The following is a 27,833-nucleotide window of genomic DNA, read 5'->3' as shown; positions in this document are numbered from 1 at the left end:
ACTGGTATCTCAGTCAGCTGCTGAATGCAACTGACTCGGTGCTGTAATAGGGGGATTTTACAAACCAGCGGTCAGCATCACAGTGACTTCATCTTATACACTCCACTTTATCACTCTCAACTCTTTTCCTTCTGCAGAAAACATGACTCTTCTTCTTTTGTCCAGTTATTCAAAGTCCAATATTAGCTGCATGCTATTCTCACAGAGGCAAAATCTTTAACAATGAAAGTGAAAGCAGTAAGAAAAATTTGCACCAAGCAGAAACCAAAGGAAACGAGCTTTAAAGAGCACCAACAAACCATTAGAAAGGGGGAAGTCGGTCCAATACAGCCTGTAAGCTTTTATCATTTATATTTTCATTTCTGCATATTGCCTCAAGCAGAGGACAACAGAGCTCAGAAACTATTAATAGTCATTATGAATGCTTCCATCATGTCTCGCTCGCTGGTCCTCAACACCCCCAAGAGTTCAAAGCCTGGTCTGGAAGTGATGTCTGATCAGATGCTGCTTCATCCAAGTCCTGCTTATAATCAGCGATCAGTGCCAAGGGAACATTAGAGACAGAGAGCCAGAGCCACAGAGAGGGAGAGAGAGAATATCGATGCTAAGTGTTGGCTCTGGCCCCAGTTCTTGTATAACTCACTGATAATTAGGTTTTTACTGCTGCCAAGTCATAACCATTGCTACAGCTATGAGCTATGCAGGTGTTGACAGGACATCTAAGTGAACTATTAGCAAATAGAATAGAATAGAAGACTGTTCGTATTAGAACTGTGTTTTCCTCAAAATAAATACTGCAACACAGAAGAATCACAATTATGAATTTCTTAGCTATCAGGTTTTTTTCTCTGTGCAAACATTATATGTATAAAAAACACACACACATTTAATTGTGGGGACATCCAATTGTCATTAGGCTTTCTCTAGCCCCTTACCCTAACCCTAACCATGAAAAATGAATGCCTAACCCTTACCGTAAACCTAACCATAACCCAACTGTAACCCTTTCACTACAACCACATTTTGAGCCTCAAAAATGCATTCAAACTTGTGGGGACCAGCATTTTTGTCCCTATAAGGGCTGTTGGTCCTCACAAGTATGGTAAACTTCCAATTTTTGGAAGATATGAATACACACACACACACACACACCTACACAAACACACACACACATTCACACACACACACACACATTTTTGCTCTTATTCACGTTCCCATTTTCTTCATGTCTTTTTACATTTTACCCTCATTCTTCTGTTTCCCCAGACTCTATATGATCCTCACATCTGCATCTTACTTCCAGTCCCCTGCTTCTCCTCCTCCTCCTTCTCTTGTAAGCACGTACCCCCTTTCTTTTAGTTGCTCCTCCTTCTCGTTTATTTCCTCCTACCCTACACCCTTCTTTTTCCTACTTCTTCTACTCCATTTCTACCATACTCTGCTTTGCTTTTCCTCTTTGTTTCCCCAGTCTTGTTAGCACTGGTCATGCATGCTTGACTCCCTGATTAACTAACAACCCAGAGGATGTTACACAGAATCGTGTCTGCTCACCTCAAGAGAGGCATCGATTTGCTGGCAGGCGGTAACCACACAGACGGCTGGCACATCGAAATGAGTCTGAGAGCAGAAACTGGAGAAATGAATACATGCTGGGAGAGGAAAGAGGCTGCTATTTAAAAATTAGCAGCTTTATTTAGGGGAGAATTCTGTTTTTTCCATCTGAGTGCATGTTTAATTAAAGGGGGGCATGAAGTGAAAGATAAATATGATGAATGAGGAATAATATCAGCAATAACAAATGAATTAATAGATGACGAATCTGTTCTTTGAAGCAGTGAATAGATTTTAAATACAGCAGAAAAATCTCAGGCTCATTCTATGTATGCATGTGTGAAAACTGCTTCCTCAGTGAACGTGTTGTTAGCTTTACCGTTTGTATTTGAAGACAGAAGGTCAGATATTATGCAGTGAGAAATTCCTCAAAAAGATGCAGATGTAAGCAGATTTTTTTCTCTTTCTCAGTGGATAATTATCCTGTGTGAACCATTTTGGCTATTTTAAAGATTGCATCATATATTACAAAAAAGTCTTTTCTTGCTTCTGAATATGCTGCAGTTTCAATAATATCTGTTTGAATGTCTGGCACCAAGCACAGAATGAATCACCACAGCTAATTTTCTAATAATGTAGAATTGCATGTGATGATGTGCTACAATAGATCAATTCAATTCAATTCAATTTTATTTACATAGCACCAAATCACAACAGAAGTCGCCTCAAGGCGCTTTATATTGTACAGTAGATCGCACAATAATACATACAGAGAAAAACCCAACAATCATATGACCCCCTATGAGCAAGCACTTTGGCGACAGTGGGAAGGAAAAACTCCCTTTTAACAGGAAGAAACCTCCGGCAGAACCAGGCTCAGGGAGGGGCGGGGCCATCTGCTGCGACCGGTTGGGGTGAGAGAAGGAAGACATGATAAAGACATGCTGTGGAAGAGAGACAGAGATTAATAACAGATACGATTCGATGCAGAGAGGTCTATTAACACATAGTGAGTGAGAAAGGTGACTGGAAAGGAAAAACTCAATGCATCATGGGAATCCCCGGCAGCCTACGTCTATTGCAGCATAACTAAGGGAGGATTCAGGGTCACCTGGTCCAGCCCTAACTATATGCTTTAGCAAAAGGAAAGTTTGAAGCCTAATCTTGAAAGTAGAGATAGTGTCTGTCTCCTGAATCCAAACTGGAAGCTGGTTCCACAGAAGAGGGGCCTGAAAACTGAAGGCTCTGCCTCCCATTCTACTTTTAAATACTCTAGGAACAACAAGTAGGCCTGCAGTGTGAGAGCGAAGTGCTCTAATAGGGTGATATGGTACTACAAGGTCATTAAGATATGATGGGGCCTGATTATTTAAGACCTTGTATGTGAGGAGCAGGATTTTGAATTCAATTCTGGATTTAACAGGAAGCCAATGAAGGGAAGCCAAAACAGGAGAAATCTGCTCTCTCTTTCTAGTCCCTGTCAGGACTCTTGCTGCAGCATTTTGGATCAGCTGAAGGCTTTTCAGGGAGTTTTAGGACATCCTGATAATAATGAATTACAGTAGTCCAGCCTGGAAGTAATAAATGCATGAACTAGTTTTTCAGCATCACTCTGAGACAGGATATTTCTCATTTTAGAGATGATGCGCAAATGGAAGAAAGCAGTCTTACATATTTGTTTAATATGTGCATTGAAGGACATGTCCTGGTCAAAAATGACTCCAAGGTTCCTCACAGCATTACTGGAGGCCAAGGTAATGCCATCCAGACTAAGAATCTGCTTAGATACCATATTTCTAAGATTTTCAGGGCCGAGTACAATAACCTCAGTTTGATCTGAATTAAGAAGCAGAAAGTTAGCGGCCATCCAGGTCTTTATGTCTTTAAGACATTCCTGCAGTTTAACTAATTGGTGTGTGTTCCCTGGCTTCATGGATAGATAGAGCTGTGTGTCATCTGCATAGCAGTGAAAATTTATGCTATGTCTTCTAATGATGCTGCCTAAGGGAAGCATGTATAATGTAAACAGAATTGGTCCTAGCACTGAACCCTGTGGAACTCCGGGATATTGAGAAAATCTTACACATGTTTTCTTTTCCCCACACTGAAGTAAAAAAATAGAATATAGGCTCTCAACTGTACTGTCCAGGCCAAAAACTAATGGTGATAGTGACCAGTTAAGTTATTGGAATCATGATGACGTCACATCCACATCCTGTCTGGGTCTTATCAGTGATTAAACACTTGCGCTATCCTCACATACCTACGGTGATTTTCCCTTCTTGTGTGGGTAGGTCTTTAACTTTGTTATAGCTTCCTCTGGTGATGGACAGTACTTCTCAAACTGCATGTTTGTCAGATATTTCCCAAGATGTCCTGGACAGACGTTATTTGTATTTAAAAACTGTGTAATAAAATGAAAATGGATAATTGCACCTCATAAAGTTTGTATTTGAAGCATCGGACGTGGTGGCCTTTACATCTAAGAACAGATTATCTAAAAGTCACTCCAGCCACCATCACCTTATAGGTAAACAGAGAGCCCAGAGGAAGAGAGGACCTTACTATCAACAACTGGGAAAAACCTGAATAAGGATGGACAAAGAACTGACATATAAAAACTACTCAACAGTGCGGGGGAGTACTCGGCTACCCCACTGAGTGCTTCACAAGGGTAGTGAAGTCATCACACCAAAAGTCACAAATATAACTGCTTAACAAAACTAAAGTTTAAAACTGATACATAGACCTTGATCATTACACACATACACGCTCGATACCATCCATCCAGTTGTGTCCAACCTGCACTTTTCTACAGACCTAACAGCAAACGTGATGATGCACAGTCACATGGCAATATGAAATATGCCATCATTTCTGTCTATGAAATGCATCAGAGACAGTGTAGTCACCAAATGAACCCAATGCAGTTAACTCAACTCAGATGAAATGTCCAATCTACTGGAACTCCTTTCAAATAAAGACAAACTATGAGCTTGATGTTGGACCAGGGATAATATATATATATAATATATATATATATATATATCACACCAGGCAAGACCCCAGGTGCAGGCTGTGTAAAGATGCCCCAGAGACAATCCAGCACATAACAGCAGGGTGCAAGATGCTAGCAGGCAAGGCATACATGGGCGCCATAACCAAGTGGCGGCGGCATAGTGTACAGGAACATCTGTGCCGAGTATAACCTGGAAGTCCCGAGGTCAAAATGGGAGATGCCCCAAGGGTGGTGGAGAATGACCGAGCTAAGATCCTGTGGGACTTCCAGATGCAGACGGACAAAATGGTGGTGGCTAACCAACCGGACATAGTGGTGGTAGACAAACAGAAGAAGACGGCCGTAGTGATCGATGTAGCGGTTCGAATGACAGCAATATCAGGAAGAAGGAACACGAAGCTGGAGAAATACCAAGGGCTCAGAGAAGAGCTCGAGAGGATGTGGAGGGTGAAGGTGACGGTGGTCCCCGTGGTAATCGGAGCACTAGGTGCGGTGACTCCCAAGCTAGGCGAGTGGCTCCAGCAGATCCCAGGAACAACATCGGAGATCTCTGTCCAGAAGAGCGCAGTCCTGGGAACAGCTAAGATACTGCATGAGGACCCTCAAGCTCCCAGGCCTCTGGTAGAGGACCCGAGCTTGAAGGATAAACCGCCCGCAGGGGCGTGCTGGGTGTTTTTTTTTTTTTTTCTTTATATATATATATATGGTCTATATACATAGTAGACAGACTGTATATACAGACTGAGGAGTCACCACCTCTCCGACTTCCCTGTGTTAGCTTCCTCAGACATTCTCAGTTTGACTTTTTCTCTTGACTCAACAGATGGGTCGGAGGTCTGGTTGAGCCCCAGAGATTCATAAACTTTGTATGCGAGAGACAGTGAGAGAGTTTGTACGTGAGGGCACAGATAATCGTGAAAGATGGTGAGTGTGACTCAGAATGAAGAGGAGAATCTGGGTGATGCTATCTGGGACAAAACCAGACACAAAGACAGCATATGTGTGAGCAACCATGTGTTATCTTTGGTCTCCCGTTCAGCTTTTCCATCCTTTCTTCTCCACAGTGTTGGCATAGCTGTAGCACAGCTAAGCCTGATCCTATCCTCATACTGGAGGCATCAAAAGAACTGAAAAGTGTGTAACACAGTTGTATTCATTAAAGCTTGTCAAATAAGGTCACATCCTACCTGACACTGTGAAGCATCAAAGTCTTATAAACGGCCAAAAGGCTCCCGCTAGATATATATATATATATATATATATATATATATATATATATATATATATATATATATAAATAACAGGGAACATGACAAGAAGACCAGGAGGAAGGAAAAGAAAAGAAAAGGAAATATGAGCTGAAGGAAATCAGAATAGGAGAGGCTGAGAGAATCGACCAGCCAAGGGAAAGACTTTGAGAAGAGAAGATGAAAGCTTTGAGTTCAAACCAACTGCCAGCTTGCCCTCAAATCTCCTGTTGCCATGGTGATTTAACTGCCCATGTGCTGTCCCCTGAGAGTCTCCCTCTCTCACACACACACACACACACACACACACACACACACACACACACACACACACACACACACACACAAAGAGGGGAAAGCACACAAGGACAGGTAGATGAACAGCACAGGTGTGGTAGACAAAGAATGCCCAAAACCTTTAATCCCATTCATGGAATACTTCATGTTGCATTAGCCGATCATTAATGTTGTTAATAAACAGTTAATCATGCCAAGCTTACGTGTGACAAACTCGGATAGCCTGGAACATCATCAGATGGACATAAATGAGCTGTGTGTTTTTCTTTTAGTTTTTAGGGCTTGTTGTTCTGCTTTGGAGGATACTGAGTAGGATAATAGACTATAAAGGACAGTGCTGTAAAAATCTGGATCAGATAAAGGTTCAACCTGCCAAGAACTCCTTTAATTTGCTCACATGTAAAATAGAGGTGTCATGAACTCGCTGTGTGGAGGCAGATGAGGACCCAAACGCAAAACTCACAGAAACAGAAGATGAACTCAAAAACGCTGCTTTATTGCAGTTCTTACAAAGTAACAGAACAGGTTCGGGGAGGAGACATCGACGACGCGACACTGAACAGAGAAAGACATGCACATAAATACACAGAGGGTTAACGAGGGAAGTGGGAGCACACGGGGAACACAGCTGACACAGATAATCATAACGAGACATGGCAGGGGTAAACAACACTGACGGGAGACTATCAAAGTAAAACAGGAAGTACGCAGAGGTGCAGACAGGAGGAGAGAGAGGACAGGGAGAACACAGGCATAGCGGGCTGGGGAAACATGGAATAAAACACAAGGAGGGGACACGGGGTTCACAGATACAGAGGGGCACACAGAGGGTAACCAAATAAGGAACATTTTAACTGAACGACCCAGGAACTAATGCCTAAATAAAGAGGAAAATACAAAATGCACAAAAACTAAGAATACTGGGCCAACATGGCCCAGGACCATGACAAGAGGTGTCATATGTGGTATCATAAATAATAAATAAAAATGTAATTGTTCTTTTTGGCACTTCCTTTCTTTGCTTAATCATTTGCCAAAAAGACAGAATACAATAAACAAAGATTTAGGTTTTAACTTCTTATTGATTGAACTCCAGCTCAGGTTAACCCAGTGGTTTTAATTTCCTGTTTCTAGATATAGTGATATAGTGTGTGCATGTGAGAGGTGCTGGTGATTTCAATAAAAAGGAATTACATTTATGAATATCAGTGTTGATTTTTTAAGAAATAACTTGTCTAATCACAGTCGCTTTTCATTTTGTTATGCTGATTTAATAAACACATTGTTTCCCACTTAGCATCACAAACCTACTGATCGTGCATGTGCTGAATCACATGTGCTAACATGTGCATGTTAGTGTAACTAAAAAGCAATAAAGACTTGTATGATGTAAACAGTCCCCCTCTCTCTCTCTCCACAGCTGTATCGTTCATGAGACACAGCGCGTCAGCATTTGGATTCGCCGTAAGTTCCCGCCCCCTTCTTTTCTCTATTTGCATTGATCAATTAGTCATAACTTGGGTGCTGGTGATTTATTAATGAATCCCAGTACCAAAGTACTATTGGTCCTTTTGTCTCCAAGGTAACAGGGCAGAGAAGGACTGGAGACTGGCGCTGTGGTTGAATGTCAAAATGCTTCTTGTGTTTGCTAAACAGATCTCCGCTAGAAGACAGTGGAAATCTTATTCAGAGGAAATCACTGAGAATCATCATAAAAAAATATGACGTAATAACAGTGAAGGTGAAAATTAAAATATCCACACCCGGGCCCAGTGAGGGAGATGTGATTAGCCTAATGTGATTAAAATATTATAACCCATAATCTGCAGAGCTAGCTATCTCTTTCTCAAAGATTGGATTTTAATTAGCAGTTTAACTGCTTGGCTGCAGATGACAGTTTGAAAACAGAAGCAGGAAGAAAATAAGAGGATGTGCCCCAATGCAAAGAGGTTAGATCATAGCAGCTTATCATCGATAGCTCTGTGAGACTTTGAGTCCTCCTCTTCTTACTTTTTACATTTTATGATTTGAAAATTAACTAATAATGATTTTATTTTGTGATCCTGCTTCAGGGAGAGAAGTTTTTCTCTGAGGAGTCCTGAATCCAACATGAAGCCGCTGTCGTCGCGTTAATGATGTTTATGGCTTTGATTTTCCTGCCAAACATCAACACTACGCTCTTTGTGGTGAAACAGACTTGAAAGTGGTCCCTGCAGTTTTTACACTATAGCAAGCCTTAATGAGACCCTTAAATCCTTGCATCCACTCATCCCTATTCATGCATAACTTGAGTCAGTTCATGTGTCCACTGAAATTCTGTTCTGCTGAAATAAATGCCTTATTCTCCTGCATGGGATTTCAGAATGAAGTGGTTTTACTTTCAGCACAAACAAGTTATGGCTAAAGGTGTCTACACGTCTTACTGGACATCTGATCATTTAAAGAGTCATGGTATAGGTCCAATGGATAGTTTTGACCTTCCTCCCTTCTCTCTCGTTGATAACTTGCTTCTCGTTTCTGTAGTTTGATGCCACGCTGGACGTCATGTCATCAGCCATCGTCCTGTGGCGCTACAGCAATGCAGCAGCTGTGCACTCTGCACACAGAGAGTATATGTGAGTACAAAACTTTATCTTTTGATTAATGATACAAGGGTGGAATCATAAACAACTCCCAAACCACAGGTGTTGTATGTTTTATTTATTTGTTCATTTATCTTTACTCTTTGGCGTCTTTTACCCATGAATTCCACCTCTGCTGTGAAAGGACTTCACCCATTCCTCTGCAATCTAATCATCTGATATGATTTTATCTTTATATAGTAAATAACATTTAAAAAATGATGGGATCCTATGTAAAATATAAATAAAAATAGAGTGCAATGATCTCATTTTTTATTTACAATAAAACATAGAAAACACATCAAATGTTCAAAGTGAGAAATTTTATTATTTCATAAGAAAATGTGGTTATTAGCTCATTTTGAATTTGATGCCAGCAACTCAGAGTTAGGATTGGGGAACAAAAGGCTGGAGAAGTAAGTTGTCCTATAAAGAAACAGATGGACGAACTAATGAGGTTAATTGGCAGCCGGTCAGTAACATGATATAAAAAGAACGTCTTAGAGAGGCAGAGGTTATGAGAGGTAAAGATGGGCAGAGGTTCATTAAACTGCAAATAAACTACATGTAAAAATAGTGGAATAATAATGTTCCTCAACAGAAAATTATGAGGACTATAAATATCATCTGCAGTACATAATCATCACAAGATTCAGAATATCAGAATAAATATCTGTGCGCATGGGACAAGGCTGAAAATCAATATTTCCTCTGATCTTTGGGCCCTTGGGCAGCACTGCAATAACATCAGACGTTGTTCTTCAATGGAAACTGCATGGACTCAGGAGCACACTGTGCCATCCACAAATGCAGGTTAAAGCTCCATCGTGGAGAGAAGAAGCCACGCGTGAACAGGATTTTGAAAGGCAGCTATCTTCTCTGGACCAAAGTTCATTTAAAGTGAACTCAATCAAAATGGAAAAGTGTTCTGAGGTCCAAACAAATCCAAAGTGGAAATTATTTTTGGAAAACATGCATGCTTGCACACCAGGAAAGGCAGATGTGCAAACATGCACATGCACATGCATGCCTCATGCATGCCGGTGTCCTGCAGGTTTTAGATCTCACCCTGGGTCAACACACCTGGATCAAACGATTAGTTCATTACCAGGCCTCTGGAGAGCTTCAAGACATGTTGAGGAGGTGATTTAGCCATTTTAATCAGCTGTGATGGATCAAGGACACATCTAAAACCTGCAGGACACCAGCACTTGAGGCCTGGAGTTCCCCTAGCCCTGTTTTAGTACTCCCATGAAAATGACATTTTTCCAGGTGAGACCATATTTCAGCAAGACAATACTAAACTGCAAACTGCATCTATTACAACTGCTGCTGTAGGAGAAGTGTCCGGGTCCTGAACTGGCCTGCTGCAGTCTGGACCTGGACCAGCTGAGAACATCTGGAGCATCATGAAACAGAAAAATATGACAAAGAAGACTCAGGACTGCTGAGCAGCGTGAGTCTCAGTTTGCAGACGTTTACACAGTGTTCTTCACAGAAGAAGGGACACTTGTTGCTCCATCAAGTTCAAAATGACCTTTCGGAAAATGTACTTCTTAAATTGCAGGCTGGAGAGAAGTGTATCCTTATTGATGAGCCATTAACTGTGTGTCGTTACTGTATATGTGTCACTGCTACACGTGCGTTAATCCATCAGGTTTTAGGGCTGCTGTGGCTCAGCTGAATGAATCAATTAACTGTCAGGCTGTATGGAGCCCTGTTTGTCTTGCAAGAACACCTCTGTGTAGCTCAGAGGTGTTACAGATAATGAACGACCGAGCTGCCCCTCCACTGTCCATTAACTCACACAGAGTCACGCACAGGCACACACGGCATCTTTTTCTCTATTAGTGCTGTCAGCTGGATGTAGAGGCACACACAAACCACAAAATAGCCCATATGTTTAATATTTGTGTTCCTTCCATGGAAAATTAAAGTGTAATGTTGGAAAAGTAGAAAAAAGTGTGAGCATATCATTGCAAATGAGGCAAGACGTTTTACTTCCTGGAGATTGGTTCATGTAAAAGATGTAAGGATAGGCTTACTACTACTGATAGTGCCACTGAGGTCATCGATTCTATTCCCACCTTCATGGACAAGCTTCTAGACAGGTTCAGTGGCCTCAGGATCACCTATTAGGTTTTTTGTGGTTCTTCATCAGGCAGTGAGCTCCAGCTCACTCTGGGGTGCAGGAACAAGGATCCGTACTGACGACTTGCTGCTCTGCCTTTCTCAGAATCTTGTTCAGAGACGAGTGTGAAAGCAAAACCGTCAGTCAGTCTGTGTTCCTACGGCCATGAGCTCTGGGTAGTGACCAAAATAATGTCTTCTTGGCCCTTGGGTGTTGGGTTTTGGATTTCTAAATTTCTGTTTATTTAGTATTCTTTGGTTTTTTTAGTTTGTTTATTGGTTAAATTTTCATCCTAGTGCATATTCTTATATATTTGGAGTCCTTCTGCTTGTTTGTATTATGAGATATTTATTTCCCTCCATGTTTTCTTTCCACTTCCTGTGTCAGTTCCTGTATGTTAAGTTCGATATAGGCTATAGGCTAATTGCTAACTGCAACAACAATACGTCGCAAGTACGAAAGCCAAGGGGTTGTCACATGATTCGGAAGGCATTGTGGGCATTGTAGGCATTCTGGGCTCAGCCAATCAGAGCCAGCGGATTTCGTTACGGGCATTTTGCTGTAACACGGGCAGAAATATTGCCGTTAAGTGCCTTCGTAACTTGAATTTTTCGTTAAATGGGGTATTTGTAAGTTCCACTGTATTTTTATTTCCTGCTGTATTTCTGTAATAGTTGCTCCTTTACTTCCTTTGTCTCATTACCTTAATTGTATGCACCAGTGTGTTTTCCCAGCTGTTTACTTCCCCTAATTAACCCTGTGTGATCAAGACATGTTAAAGTCTCTATGCAACATTTCTGCACATCCATTAATTGTTTGCTCGTTGACATTTTTTCATGCAATCATACTTTACCATAAAAGGTTTTGAAAGATGTTGTCAAATTTCTGTCAAACACTGAGACTATAATGAGAAAGATGTTTTTATAGTGAAATGCAGAGAAGACGATCATGATGGATGTAAACATAATAGGACCTTAGGAAAGCATGGCTGCTCTCCTTTAAGCTCCTTTGGGTTATTACATCATCAATAATCTTCATACCTTCTTCTTCTGCCTGTTTGTCTGCAGAGCATGTGTCGTCCTTGGGGTTGTGTTCGTTCTCTCCTCTATTTGTATTCTTGGAAAGGCCATCCACGATCTGGCTACCAGGATGCCCCCCAAAGTGGTGAGGCTACATGCACATACACAACATGGACACAGACACTGGCTCACTCTGCACCAGCACTTTCTTTGTGTAATTGAGATAAAGGAAAGTTACAGCTTTGACTTTTGATTAATTGTGATTTTTGTCTCTCCCTAACCTGAAGTTTTTTACATAATGTAACCAGATATTACTATTACTGTTGTGGGGTCTGAATTCAAACCCTCAAATATATTTTCTGAACACTGACTTCATAACTCTGCATAACTTTCCAATATTGGCTGATGCATTTTCATTGGCTAGTGAGTGGGTTTAAAAAGCCTGTCTTAAATCTTGCATGGAGAACAATTTAAAGCGATGGATTCAAAGGATGCGTGGGCGAGTGATTTGGCGTTTATTTGGCAGAAACTGCAAAAAGATTCAGAGTAAAACTGAAAATATATTGAAAGATAAATAGACACTCTCAGCTAGTCACATTTATGTGGTGTAATAACTGAACTCTGAAATAGCTGAGCCAATCACAGTGAAGTAGACCAGCTCAACAAATGGAAGAACATTTCTCTGGGAAACAGCCCGCTCTGATGACATTGTGAAAATTACTTTTTCCAATTTGCGAAGCCACAGAAGACATAATGCTGTAATATATTGTATCTAATCTGTTTTCAGTACATGTCATGACAAGTAAACTGAGTTCAATAATGAACAAACTGTTTACTTCAGAACTGACTGTTGCTCTTTTCTGATGGTGATCTTTTCTGATATTATGAGATGAAACATGTTTTAATGTTTGGCCTTTGTGTCTTTGTGCACTGATAATACATTTTTTTTTAAAGAAAAAGTACGAACGCATGAGACTAGAGTGTGTGAATCACAACACATATTATACTCTAGGGTGACCAGATTTTGATTTCCAAAAAAGAGGACACTTAGCTCAGTCATGCAGAACTTGCTTAAAGAAACATATTTATCATATTTAAACGATGCCTTCTCTGTGCGGTTAATGAATTATGAAATAAAATATGTCATATAGGCTTTTACAAGTCATCAAGTGCAAAAAAAACCAAACTTAAAAACCTCTGGAATTAAATAATGGTACCGAAATAATGCCTCATCTGCATAAGAAAAATTACCAGTACTGGGTCGGTATGAGGGCTGGACTGGGACAAAAAATTGACCAGTGCATTTTGACTAGAGACCGGCCCACCAGGTATTATAGGAGAAGCCATAAAGCCTTTGAATGAAAACAAACACTGTTGTGACAGTGATGTACACGGCCTTGTTGGTATATGTATGATTTCTATACATATTACATCAGATGAAAACTTTGGTTGTAAGATTCAGGAAATTATTTTTTAAAAGCGAGACATTTTAAATGAGAATAAGAAATGAAAAGTATTTCTTTGTGCCCCCCTTTCCCTGTTAATGCCCAACTAGGCCCCCGACAACACTTTGCTAGAGCCGCCCCTGCACAGTTACCAGCTGTCAGCTACGTAGAAAAGGATCCTGGTGTTATTTGTCTCTCAGAAACAGTTCATAACTTCCCTTCAACTCATTCATGTCACCTAAAAGGTAAACCTGTTTCTCCATCACCTGTTCAGCTCTGATGATTCAGTAAGGACATCTCCTGGTTTCATCTTCATGTTTCCCTCTCACCACATATCCAAACCGATATCATATCACTATCAGTAACATCATAACACCCGCCCAGCTGCATAGAAACTCCGTCATGCTAGCTAGTACACAGTATGAGTTATTGTAACTGACTGTAAAATGTCAGCACAACGAAAATAAACTCCACCTAAACTTGGTTTATATCTGACCCAGATAGACTGCAGGTCATAACTTCTTACCTGAAGTTCAGTTCACCTGACACTCGGACCGGCGGCCGCCTCGAGTCTCTCCTCCTCCTGCCTCCCCTTTCCCTCATCCACCCACTGGCCTCTGTGGAAGCTCCGGCATAGACACCACCAAATAACTGAGTTATTTTTACACATCGGCCAGCATCTGGCCAATCCACCACCTTTCATTGTTTATACCGTTACAAAAACAACAACAACAACAAAACCATCGGCCCGTAAAAACGAAAAATCACCATCGGCCCACTGGGCAAATGCCCGGCATGCCCGATGGCCAGTCCAGCTATGTTCGGTACCAGGGAAATTTCTTTTGCAGTTCGTCTGAAAGAACTTGTGCTTTGGGATCTTTTAAACATCATCAGGCGCGTTGCTGCGCGCTGTCAGTCCCGTCTGTGAGCGCAGAACAAGCGCTCACAAAACAGCAGTTCGGGGATGACGTCTCACACATGGGTCCTCTGTCGGAATATAGGAAAACCCAGACGTTTTTATCAATCTCGAAAATCCCCCCGGACACCCCGGACAGAACATGAAAAGTGAACATGTCCGGGGAAAAGAGGACGGTTGGTCACCCTATTATACTCACACATTTACATGCATGCACTGATCAGGCATGATATTATGAGCACCTGCCTAATGTTGTGTTGATCCCCCTGACTGTCCAGGCGTGGACTCCACTAGACCTCTGAAGGTGTGCTGTGGTATCTGCACCAACGTGTTAGCAACAGTCCTGTTAGCTGTGAGGTGAGGCCTCCATGGATTGGACTACTTTATTCATCACATCCCACAGATGCCCAATTGGATTGAGATCTGGGGAATTTGGAGGCCAAGTCAACAACTCAAACAGGTTGTTGTGTTCCTCAAACCATTCCTGAACCATTTCTGATTGGTGGCACATTACCCTGTTGATAGAGGCCACAGCCATCAGGGAGTACTGTTTCCATGAAAGGATGTTTATGATTTGCAACAATGCTTAGGTAGGAGGTCCACCATGGTGTGTCCTGTTCCCAGGCGTCGCCCAGGTAAGCAACACACAATCACCTGGTAATCCACGTGATGTAAAGAAATCATCTTTCATCAGACTGACACACCTTCGTCCATTGCTCCGTGGTCCAGTTCTGATGCTCACATGTCCATTGTTGGTGGTTTTGGTGGTGGACGGGGGTCAGCATGGGCACCCTGACTGGTCTGCAGCTCCATACACAACAAACTGTGATGCTCTGTGTATTCTGGCTTTCTATGAGAACCAGCATGAACTTTTATTGCAGTTTGAGCTGCTGTAGCTCAGTGACCGTTGGCCACCCGTGACCCTGTCGCTAATAGAAACGGACTGCACCTCACAGAGCTGCTGTTCTGGAGATTTAGATATAAACAGAATGTTTTTTTGCATGATCTGTGTATATTTGTAATGATGGATAATGATTTATTTTCTAGTGCCATACAAACAAACAGAGCAGCACACACACACATCACTGTGAGTAAGGGTTCTTTTTATAGCCCTCTGCTGCTGTTCTTCTGACGTCAGAGCTTATGTCTCCCTCCACCTGACGTTTGTTTGTTTTTTGTTTTTGACACAGACATGCGCAGACACACACACACACACACACACACACACACACACACACACACACACACACACACACACACACACACACACACACACACACACACACACACACACACTTTCTTTTTAAATGCCAGCTCCACTTCCCCCACCACCTCTCTCTGGAGGTGTAGGAGTATGAATAAGGTCCCAAAATAGTCTCTTCTTTCTGTTGCTGGGGTACAGCCCAGCTCTCCCACCATCAGACTGAGAATGTTTCTCAGTCTCAGCTTTGAGACCCTCTTTGTGTGTAAATGATTTAATCCTAACCATGTGTCCATTTCACTAACCAGAGAAGAGGGAGACCAAAAACAAATTCTCTCATTGTACCCCAGTTTAGTTAGTTCAACGATGCCTCTGAGAAAGAAAAAACAGGCTACTTGTCATGCAATGCAACTAGTCTTGTACCACTTCATTTCAGTGCTTGTGTTGATTTTTAAAAGTATAATATGTGCATAAGACTAAGACTAGGACACAATTTAAAAACACACACAAAGCAAAAGCAAATCAAGCAAACAGCTTTTCCTCACAGTGTGCAGGTTCAGGTTTCCTGGATGAGTAGCTCTACATTAAAAGTAGATGCAACAAAATTTAAATGTCTAGCACAGCAGAAGGGGAAGAACTTCTCCCACGATGTTTGGAAATATTTTGGATATAGGGCAGGAAAAATATCAGATGCAAAGACTGCAGTAGAGTTGTGCCTGTGCTGTAAAGCATCACAGCTAAGTTATTAAACCATTTAAACGCAGCACAAACTGCAGTTTAATTAATGAAAGAATAACATGAAAAACAATACAGTGATTGCTAATGACATTCGTCCAACATCAACCATAAAGGTTACCAGCGTGTCGACATATCCATCCAGCTCAAAAAGATGCTCTGGAATCACCAGGGTGCAAGGAATAGAGTGAGGCAATTTTTGATTTTGGGGTATACACCTAGTGTACAAACACCCTTTTTGTCTCAGAAACATTGATTTATTAAGATTAAATAACATAAATGTAGCACAATCTAAAACTCTTACTTTTGGATAATAACAGATGAGAAAAGTACCTGCAACAAAGTTCTGCCAGTACCAAAATCTTTGTTTTCTAAGCTGGTGTATTTTAACATTTCTCTAAAAACAACCTCCCAACACCAAAACGTTGCAAATGCTACAAAACAAGAATTTATTATAGGACTATTCTTTGGGCTTTGTTCATTTCAGCTAGTTGTACCTAATAAACTGTCAAGTGCATGCGTGTACTGTTCAAATGTTCCAGAAGAGTCACTGCTCTTGGCATCTACTCTGTGCTTTTTAGTGTGATCTCATAATAGTTATTAAGTGTATTCACCTCAGAGTTTCATCTCGTTAAGATCATTTAGACCCAGACGCATTTTGGTCTTAATTTGTTCAATTCCAGGCAGAAAATCTTCTCTTTGCACCAACTGCTTCATTAGTGGCATAAATTAGCAGGACATTAAAAGCCAGCAGCAGTGGACCAATTAGAAAACTGACACGTAGAGCAAAACTGTAACCGCTGTGCATATCAAAAGAGTCTGAACAATGAATTCAACAACATGAGAATTAATAGTTTTAACTGGGATAAAGCGAAAAAACAAAAACATAAATAAAAATTAAAACAAAAATGGAGTCACTGAAGTCCCTTTTATCACAGATTGAAACGGGTAAAGCCAAGAGATGGCTGCATCTATTCTGCAGCCTGTGTGTGATGCTCCAGTGCCATTATGTTAATAGAAACTCTGGCTGTTAGGTCTCAGAGGACCTTCCTGACAGCAGCACGAGCCGATTACCGCTGCCTGTCTCTGGGACATTTCTTTGACGTGTCTCGTGTTTTTAGCATCAATCTTTGTTCCATTTCAGGCTCTATATTTATGATAAACATGCATGTACTCTATTAATATTTGGCCTCTTTGGCTTCGTGTATTCAACATTGCGAGAGGATAAAAAGCAATGAACGGTTCTCAGTGTATAACTCACATCTGGTTAATCATCCGTTTGTTTAAGAGTGATCTCAGCCATCTGGCTCTGTCTTTTTATGTAAACACTGTCATTGGCTTCTTGCTTTGGTTAAATACAGGAGTTTGAAGGATGGAAGCATCTCATCTTCTTCTTATTTATCCTGTTTTCTCCTTACTAACACATTCAGTATCTTTCACCACTCTCTCCTTTTTTTGGCTCCATCACACAGATCCAAATCCTTTCTCTGACTGATTCCATTCCCGCGTCTGTCTTCACTGCTTTGCCATTTTCAGGATCTTGTTTTTGACATGCACAGCATCCCTTTTTCTGTATCCACACACACACTCACACTGTTAACACCCCCCCAAAAAACAGTAGTAAGTAAGAACAAGTACTGGTCTGGAAATTCATATTGTGTAAATGCAGGTTGCAGAAAGGGAATCTTGATTCACGTCACGTCCTTGGTTTCGCTCTCATGGCAGGCTGTCGGTGTCTAGTGCCTGATTAAATGCAGAGAGCTGAGATTGGCCCCCACCAGCTCTGTGCTTGGGAGAGAGAGCAGCACGTACCCATGCAACACATACATACAGTACACACCATGCAGTTACAGACAAGCTGTGGATAAAACCACTTTACACAGAGCTTTATAAGTGAAACTTACTTTTTAATCATGGATTTATTGGGATATACTTGCAATGGAAAGGAAAGCTCTTGTTGCCTTCTGAAAGCATACAGTACAGATGCACCATGAAAAGGTCACAGGCCAAGACTGTGCTGACATTATTATATATTAAGTATATTTTATAGATATATAACTGTATAATTGTTTTCATCTTGGTATCTTCATGAAATGCAAAAATACTTGAGTGTGGTCAGATTTCTGAAAAAGGACAAAAGTGTCTGCATCTATTTCACATACATAGGAGTAAGAAAAGCACAGGTGGTTAAAAATTTTACATATCAGGACATAAAGTATGTAAAGTTATGTAAATGCAACCTCAGATTAACCTTAAATTGAAGAAAAACGAACATGTGACATATTCGTCGTTATTTATTTAAACGCTGAGCCAAAATATAAAAAGCAGTGTGAAAACCAAGTACACCCCATGATTCGAGAGCTTGTAAAACCACCTTTACCAATAACTTGAAGTAATTATTTCCTGTCCAACTTTGTCAGTCTCTCACACGGTTGTAGAGGAGTGCTAGCCCACTCTTCTGTCTTCTTCCTCAGTTCATTGATGTTTGTCATTTTTCTTCTTTAAGGTCCTCCCACAGTATCTTAATCAGGTGGAGATCTGAACTGGGCCACTGCAACATCTTGTTCTTCAATCTTTTTCTGACATTTTGTTGTAGATTTGCTGCTGTGCTTAGAATCACTGTCCTGTTGCATGACCCCATCGGCACCAGCATGTCAGACAGATGGCCTCACATTTGACTCTAGAACACTTGTTCACCTCAGTGGCTCCACATGAAGGTGCTCAAGTCCTGTGCAGCTTTGCAAACTTAAGCTGTGCTGCCATGTTTCTTTTGTTGTTTTTTACAGAGAAGAGGGTTTCTCCTGGCAACCCTTTGAAGCCATGCTTCTTCAGTCTTTTTCTAACTCATAAGCTTTAACGTTGAACATGCTAACAGTAGCCTGTGGAGTTTGAGATGTAGCTCTTGAGTTTTTTGCAGTTCCTCTGAGCATTGCACAATCTGACTCTTGGGTTAATCCACACCTGAGACGACTGTCTTCAGTGTCTGTATTAGTGATGTCTCCCCTCCTTGGCACTGTGTTAACACACAGCTGAATGGTCCAGACCTACAAACTCATACAAACCTCTGTTAAACATGTTCACACTTGTCTGCTACTTCTCTTGGTTTCTATGCAAACAGAGTGTATTTAGTTTTCAAACACTGTTCCTCTATTTCGCTTAATCACTGTGTAATGTGTTGTTTTGCTTGTTTTGTTGTTCATCTGAGCCTTTATTTTCCTCATTTTAACAGCTGCTAATTTGTTTTTATCATATCCTGATACATAAATTATATATAAAGCAATACATAAAGAGGGTGTACTTTACAAAAACTGTACAGTGGATAAAATGAGGACAGATCTGCTTACAATGCAATACTTCTTGTTCTTTGCAAAGGTTGCTGTTGTACGATGCTGCACACTAACTAATAAGCACCTTCTAAGGGAACAAGTGAGTGGCTTTTCCCAACAATGCTGAAATTGGATGAGGGTCTGCTGGAATTACATGGGGTCAAACTAATGATCTACTAACGTCTGTTTAGTATTGTAACAAAACAAACTGATACCAAGTATCAGTCAGCAAATGCAGCTAAATACAAAAAACAAATTCATTTTAGAGACCTAACTAGGAAAGACATTGATCACTGCTTCCTTACATTACATAGACCCAACTATTGATTATTAATGATAGTTTATTATTAATTACAATAAAAAACATTTGTTAGATGCAAGTCTGTTTTTCACTCGCCCACGTTGTCCCAAAACAGAATATAATCAGGCCAAATAAACAAAGTCACCTGTGTGGGTGTACCAAAGAGTCTGATAAATAAACAGTATTTTAGGCCTAATGTCTTTAATTTAACTTTGAAAATCTACTCAAAAGATTCCAGCAGGTGAGATTAACATGTGAAAACAGGAGGATGGAATCAGCTGTTTCCAACAGAAATGTTTGTTTTTCCAAATGTTGAAATGCAGTCACTCTAATTTATGTGCATGTTTGTCTAATATAGTTGGGGTTTTGTTAGCAGGTAGTTTATGCCGCTTTATAATGTCCAGATATGTTTGATATAGCTGTGACTTTAAATCTAGTGGAGAACAGCAAAGTCAGAACAAAAACAATGTGGCGGTTTCCCCCTCAGACGTGTCCTTTAGGCTCTTCTCTTCCTCTCATCTCCGGCTCTCAGTCCCTGCTGCAGGTCAATTAAATCTGAAAGGTTGATACTCTCGAGTCAAGCGTTTTCTTTTTCTTTTCTTTTGCTGAGTCTGTTTGAGACACAACCTGAAAACACCCAAAGCTCACATCACTTCATCTGTATGACCTTGGGCTGATGCACCAAGGCGAGCCTGTATATATTAATAATGCCTGAGCTGACAGAAGCTTTGTGGGTCACACAATCTATTGGTTCCTGCTCTACAGCTATACAGTAGCTCCCTCTGTGTTTTTGCTGAACTTTTATTTGTTCTTTAGGATGAAACCTTTAATTTCACCCTCTGCATATTTTTACAAATATTGCCATATTCTCTTATATTTTGTCTCCTGTGTCTCACCCCAGGACGACTTCCTCTTTAGTGTGTCCATAGTGAGTGGGCTCACATGTGCTGTGCTGGCTGTGGCCAAGTTCATGCTGGGAAGAGTGCTGACTAGTCGGGCACTTATCACTGATGGTAGGACACACACACACTCACACACACACACACACACTCACTCACTCACACTCACACACACACACACACACTGATGACTATAAATAAATGAAGAACACAACAGAAGAGCACAAGGGACTAGATAACTAGATAGATGACTTAAAGTTTTTTTTGTACATGCTGCATAATTATTATTTATATCATTACTTTCCTTTCCTTTTAACAACGATAGGGCTGTAACTCCGCCCTCATGGGCACGATTCGGTGACAAGTTGGCCAGACACAACAGCTGCATAAGCAACTTTCAGTTGTTTGAATTATCAAGAAGAAAGACACTGTCCTTAAAGAGGGAGACTTAGAGTGGAGTTAAAAAATCTGTGTTTATTTGGTATATTCATATGAATTAATAAAATTTTAATAAACCTATTAAACTATTACCTACCAAGTGAACTTCTAACAATAGCAAAAGTATCGAAGCTCTAATGATATCACAGATAACACAAGAATTATAAATATGGGAGTTTTACAAACACAACAGTTTTCATGAAGCATCGTAGCCACGATCAGAATGATATTAATTATGAGTGGATTAGTATCACTGATGCATTAACTTGTCAGAAGCTTCCAGGGTTTTAGGTGAGCCAGAGGAAGCTAATATTCTTGGATTAAGTGTATGCATCATATTTTATCTGCTCTTTGAGTTTTTGTCATGTTGTGGTGGTGAAGTGCAGGAACGAGCACCCAAATGTAGGATGCAGGAATCAGAGACACACCTGAAACAAAAAAGTCCAAAACTAACAAAGTGTATCAAAAACAGCAATTCACGGACAGACTGAGGATCAGAAGAATAACAGAGGACAGTGCTGAATGAGACACGGTGCACACACATGAAAGGGCAATCAGACAGGAAGGGAACAAAACCCAAAGCTTGGAAACATGTAAATAAAAAATTAGTGAAAACTTGGCATTTCCTGTGGATTTTAAATGAAAACTCAGAGCATGACCTGAATCAGTTTATGTGTTCAGAAGTTACCACGTGATTTACTGACTTCTGTGACACAGAAAAGTCTGACAAAGCTCGTTAACCCTTTAATCTCTCTTTCTGTACCCCTCAAAAAAGAGAACTGACACTGGAGATTAACCTAAGCATGGACATAACCAGGTACAGCAATGAGACGGAGACAAAACAGAGAACTCACAATGAACTCACTCAAAATGAGGAAAAACTAAAAATCGTCACTAAAATGAAAAATCAGAACACAGTTATTATTCTCATATTAATTCCTAATAATTCAAACCCACAAAACGACCGTGGCATTTTAAAACATCTGCACCATCAAAGCCTTTGGAAACAGAATATTTGTGCCAACACATTAAACCAAAGGAAATAAAACACGCAGCTGAAACGAACATTGCAAACCAGAACATGCCTGCTTGTGTTTTATTGTGTGACTTTCTCACACAAATGAACTGAAAAAATGTTGTCTGTAATGACCCGCTGCTCGTAGGCACGTGCTCAGCTGAACAAAAGCACAGCACGCACACACACACAAACAGCAAACACACACTGCACACTGCTATCCCCAGGTCTCAAAACACACAGGGCATCAATCCAATAAACCTGAGGTTGCTGTTCTCTGAGCCTCTTATTTCCCACAAGACTATACACTCACTGCAGGCAAGACAATAACCCACCGTGCTAGCTTTCACACATGTAATTATAAAGAACAACATCAGCCACTATAAAGGGTCATTCAAACATTATGTGTAGTGTGGAGCCATTTATGTAGTTCAAAACAGCTGCAAAATATTGATCCGACACCTACCATAAGTATATACATAAGCTTGGCTGTAGCTTCAGATTTATCCTTTAAAATTGATTAAAAAATGATACAACTTAAAGCTCATATATACAAGTTTACATTTAGTTTGTGTTTCAAAGTGAAATGGAGATGATTTTATCCCACCTGTTATTCCTTTCTCTGAGGGAATGCTGCTTCTCACCAGGTCGTCTAAATCAGGGCTGGGGAACTCCAGGCCTCGAGGACCGGAGTCCTGCAGGTTTTAGATCTCACCCTGTGTGAGCACACCTGAATCAAACGATTAGTTCATTACCAGGCCTCTGGAGAACTCCAAGACATATTGAGGAGGTCATTTAGCCATTTAAATCGGCTGCATTGGATCAAGGACACATCTGAAACCTGCAGGACACCGGCCCTCGAGGCCTGGAGTGAGCTACCACCACCATACGTAACATCTTGGTCCTTCATTTCACCGTATCTGTCCAACTAAAACCACTACATTAAGGTCAGGAAAAGACTGTCATTGTTAACAGAAACGTCGTTTTTTATTTGCCCTCACCTATATTTGTTTGTTTTTCAGGGTTTAATTCTCTGGTTGGAGCAATCATGGGGTTTTCCATTCTAATCAGCGCCGAAGTTTTCAAGCACCATACTGACGTCTGGTTTCTGGATGCCACCATTGGAGTTCTAATGGGACTTATTATTTTGGCATATGGGGTCAAGTAAGACATGAACCAGCAGCAGTGTCTAATCTGAAATATTTAATCTTTTATAGTTATTCAGGCATTATTTACGCTGTGCTAATGCCAGCGTGCCAGCTCAGCAGCTCTGTATCTGCACCTGCATGAACGGCCATTTTTGCTCACCTATCTTACAATTAGAATTTGTTTCTTTGCTCACAGGCTCCTGAAGGACATGGTTCCCCGTGTGAGACAGACAAGGAACTACGAGCGCTTTGAATGAGAGACCTGTGTGCCGACCAGACAAGCAGGTTCTAACATACTCACGCACCTGCACACCTGGGTGCCTCCTGCCCCGCCTCTCTCTGTATTTCATACACCTGTTCATCGACATTTCATTACACACTCAGAGGGACCGTACACACTCCCATAGACACAAAAAACATGTATACATACACCCACACACGATCTGTACATACTGTACATACATTCAAAGATTAATACATGTGTCTCACACACACACACACACACACACACACACACACACACACACACACACACACACACAAGTCTGAGAGATTCTGAGAAGGACGTGATTGAAGAGCATCCTCCTGGAAAGAAAGCATTTCAGATTATTTTATCTCCTCGTCTTTGCGTTTTGTACAATAAAGCACCAATAACAAGAAAAACGATGACACAAAACAGAAGAAATATTCAAGAACTGCTTTGGATTTGTTGAAGTTGGACATACATCACTTGCTGCTAAGAGGACATCATTGAAGCCATAGCTGTTAGTTTTTTTTTCAAACCAATAGGAAAGATTGTAGGTTTTGCTTAAGTGAAAATAATGCATGTTATCCCAAAATTTGCTTCAGGAACGTGTTTTGTTTGTGACCCAGTAATAAACGGAGGGCTGCCGGCCAACTTATTTCATTATTTATTTTGTAGTTTTCTGGTTATCATAAAGCACATAGGACAGAGATGAAATGAAAACTTGTCATCAGCCTCCTCACGTCAGTGCAGCCTTTCTACCTCCTAGTTTGTATCTGGAAGACAGCGAGAGAGGAAGCAGGAAGCAGGGAGAGAGACTCAGGCAGAGCACGCTGAGTCAGCAAATGCTGCTACTTCTGAACACACAAGCACCTACGAACGCTACACCTAAAGCTAACGAGAAACAGAGAGGACTGGAGACACCAAGTACAAGCACTTGTCATAAAATGAAACATAAGAGCACAAATCTCAATGTATTTCTCCCATTTATATTACACTGCACACTCTGCTCAATATTTCAGAAAGGATCACTTTAGTCGACAGAAAAATGTTATTTCTGTGTGCAGCAATTTGTACCAGAGCCACAGAACAACAAAGATAGCATTAATTTAGAAAGTATGGCAATGAGGAGGAGCAGTGGTGGTGGGTTCCAAAGCAGCTTGCAGCCTAAAACAATGCTACACAGACTGCTCGATGTGGAATTTGTCAGTCAGCTGTGGTCTGACAACCTTAGGCTGTGCTTTATTTAATTAACCTTTTGCTTAAAGCTTATAGCAAAGTCACTTTTAGCAAAAGCAGACACAGCACAATTAAAACTCATGAATAGTGACGACACAGGCACCAAACCCATTTGTTTATGTTGTTAATGTAGTCTGGGATTTATTAGGTTCATTAATGCCGCTTCATTCTCCTCATTTTGTCTGTAAGCTCGACGTGGGAACCATTAAAACAGAGGTGGCTCTAAGCACAGTGCCAGAGATCACACAGCCTGTAGAAATGTCATTGGCAGAGACGGCATTAGTCTGTGCTTCCTCTTTGTTCTGCATGTTTCCATTCGTTATCAGTCATTACTCCGTGCAATGAATGGAATGTAAATACGAAGCACACGGTCTGTAAATATGTTCGCCGCACTGTTTGGGTGCATCGGTATCAAAAGGTCACACATCGTCATAGTGCTGTACGGCTGACGTGAGAGTAGACAATATATAGTTAAAGTACAGACTGATCAATGTTGCGTATAATTACAAATGTTTACTCCGTAGTGTGCATATACTGTAAATGTCGTTTTACATATTACTGTAGATTATCGTTGACATAAAATGATGAGTCTTACTGTAAGTTTTTTGCACTGTAGGTGAAAATATCTGACTGGATGTAGGTGGATTCCAGCAATGCTGTCCAAGGCAAACTTCACTTATGAAAACAATTTTTTTAACATGCTGAAATAGAAGTTACAGGTGATCACGTCCGCATATTACCTGCTAGCACAAATCGGTATTATTTTACTATAATACTGTAGGTATTATAGCTCAGATATTAGATAACCAAGCATGTAAAAACTGGGGATTTAAAAGCAATATATAGACTCATATTCAGTATTTAGCTGGTGGAGCCATGATGCACGTACGCCCTCTTGTGGCTGGAACTGTCACAACAGCAGTCTTAATTAATATTCAGTCGTCTGGATCCAAGTGTAAATTTATCCCCAGCTGAAAGCCTTGGGCACTGGCTGTGGAGAGGCCTACATCCACTCTACACTGTAATTATCAACTCTGAGTTGGCATACTGGACGTGGTGCAGAATTATTGGTATTATCTTTAGTTTCATTGTGTGAAGAATATGATTAAGATATAAAGTGAAGGTGTGATTCAGCTCGCACCATTTCTACTCACCAACAGCACACTGATTTGTAATGCCCCTCCCCCTCTTTAATGCATAGAAGACAATCTTTACAATGGCTTTTACTAGCAAAGCTCAGTGTTTACATGCTAAAGCCACAGTGTAAGGCACAGAACAAACTCATTATGCTTTACAGTAGCTCTGTTGCTCATTTAAAGTAAACTGCTGTGTTGGATAAAGTGGACACTGTTTTGAAGTTGGCAGCAAAATCCTTTCTACCTCTCTTCTTTTATTTTCATGCCACATCTGTTGTGTGCATTCAAAACCCCCTAATGTTTAGTCCGGATGCTACGACTGAGGCCCTGGTTACTCGATTCCTCCTTAGCAACGGATGGTCTCTGAAGGTGTTGCACTCGCTGCTGCCAGTCGTGGGGATTGTGCAACAACTGAATGCCAAAAATGTCAAATGTAACTGATGATCACTGCAGTTGCATTTAACTCATCTAAAATGTTTTGTTTTCATTTTTCTCCATCTCTCTCAAAGACAGGAACCCTGAAACATGAATATCTTCTTATGATATGTTGCACAAACCTCTCATTAATTGACGAATGGCATGATACACGAAAACCATTTCATTATTTCACTGAAACATGTCAGAAATATGGCCACTTCTGTAGCTTAATGAACTGTGCCAAATCATTCAGACCATTTGTCAGCTCTGTTGAAATGTGTGTATCTTTGGTGTGCTTGTAATGATGAATGAACTTCCCATTGACCCCAGAAAAGGCATCAAACCATCAATTCTGTAGAATTTCATGAGATTATAATAGCAATACTAACCACTCCTCTGTTGCTATAGGCTTTGCATGGGCTTGTAAAAAATCCTTACACTTTCAGTGGTTACAAATGCATTAAATACACACACACACACCTACATACATACACACACACACACACACGCACACCTACATACACACACACGCACACACACACACACCTATACACACACACACACACACACACACCCACACCTACATACACAACCACACACACACACACACACACACACACACACACACACACACACACACACACACACACACACACCTACATACACAACCACACACACACACACACACAGACAACCAAATTTATAATAAATCAAGACTATGTGACATAATTGTTTGTACAATATCGACATTGGTGGTATTGCAGATGATGTAAACATTATTTATTTATGTAAAAGAAACAATGAAATATCTCTTTGTCAAAGAGAAATGTTTTATTGATCAATAAAGTTTTATCCTGCCTAATCATCAACAATGCTGAGTCATTTGTTTTTAAAAAACACCCAACATCCTCCAAAGAAGCATGTGTGGGATTTTGGAATAACATAATAAGACCAAATATCTGTAAGAACTACTTTCAGGTCATGGCATCAGTTATACATGTGTAAATAAATATGGATGCAACTTGCAGGAAGTTACAAGTGTGGACGATGCAGGGTGAAGACGTTATTGTTGAGCAGCTGAGTGCTTCTTAGTATTTTAAATTAAAAATGGAAAACATTAATGGTAAGTATACTGTATGAAAAACCATTATCACTAATGAAATCTAAACCAAAAACATAATGGGTGACTCAAAAATAAAACCTAGACGTTTAGAAAAAAATTAAAACAAACTGAAAAATTTTTTTTGAAATTGGAAACTTGTAGAAAAAATGATATAAACTAAAAATGTGCAAAATGTATAATCACAACCTGCCTGAGGAGGATTCGATGGCCTGAACTTTGGAGCTTTGGGAATCAACTGCTTTCAGAAAGGTTTTCTTCTATTTGCATTTTTCTTGTATTGATTTTCCTAAAATCTTTCCTCCATGTAATATTAATTTTGTTTTTTAAAAAAACAACCAACACTAACATCGGGACCATTAACATCT

At 40.5% G+C, this 27,833-nt stretch overlaps 1 protein-coding gene across 2 annotated transcripts in view; it reads left to right on the top strand.

Moving 5' to 3' along the window:
• The window catches only part of LOC116325699 (transmembrane protein 163-like), a 71,737-nt gene extending 44,845 nt beyond the window's left edge, over window positions 1-26,892 (top strand). The window contains exons 3-9 of one of the 2 annotated variants that reach the window (XM_039599566.1): window positions 7,535-7,578; window positions 8,638-8,729; window positions 11,934-12,030; window positions 20,711-20,822; window positions 23,184-23,325; window positions 23,506-23,594; window positions 24,323-26,892. In XM_039599566.1, coding sequence (XP_039455500.1) covers window positions 7,535-7,578; window positions 8,638-8,729; window positions 11,934-12,030; window positions 20,711-20,822; window positions 23,184-23,325; window positions 23,506-23,566 — 548 coding nt within the window. In that variant the 3' untranslated portion in view covers window positions 23,567-23,594; window positions 24,323-26,892. Of the gene's footprint in view, window positions 1-7,534; window positions 7,579-8,637; window positions 8,730-11,933; window positions 12,031-20,710; window positions 20,823-23,183; window positions 23,326-23,505 lie in introns of both variants that reach the window. The other variant, XM_031746670.2, reaches the window with a different exon arrangement.
• Window positions 26,893-27,833: the final 941 nt, after the last annotated feature.

This window comes from Oreochromis aureus, linkage group 16 (genome assembly GCF_013358895.1).
Source record: "Oreochromis aureus strain Israel breed Guangdong linkage group 16, ZZ_aureus, whole genome shotgun sequence".
NCBI lineage: Eukaryota > Metazoa > Chordata > Actinopteri > Cichliformes > Cichlidae > Oreochromis > Oreochromis aureus.
The sequence above is the reverse complement of the archived record's forward strand: the minus strand, read 5'-3'. Positions and strand labels throughout refer to the sequence as shown.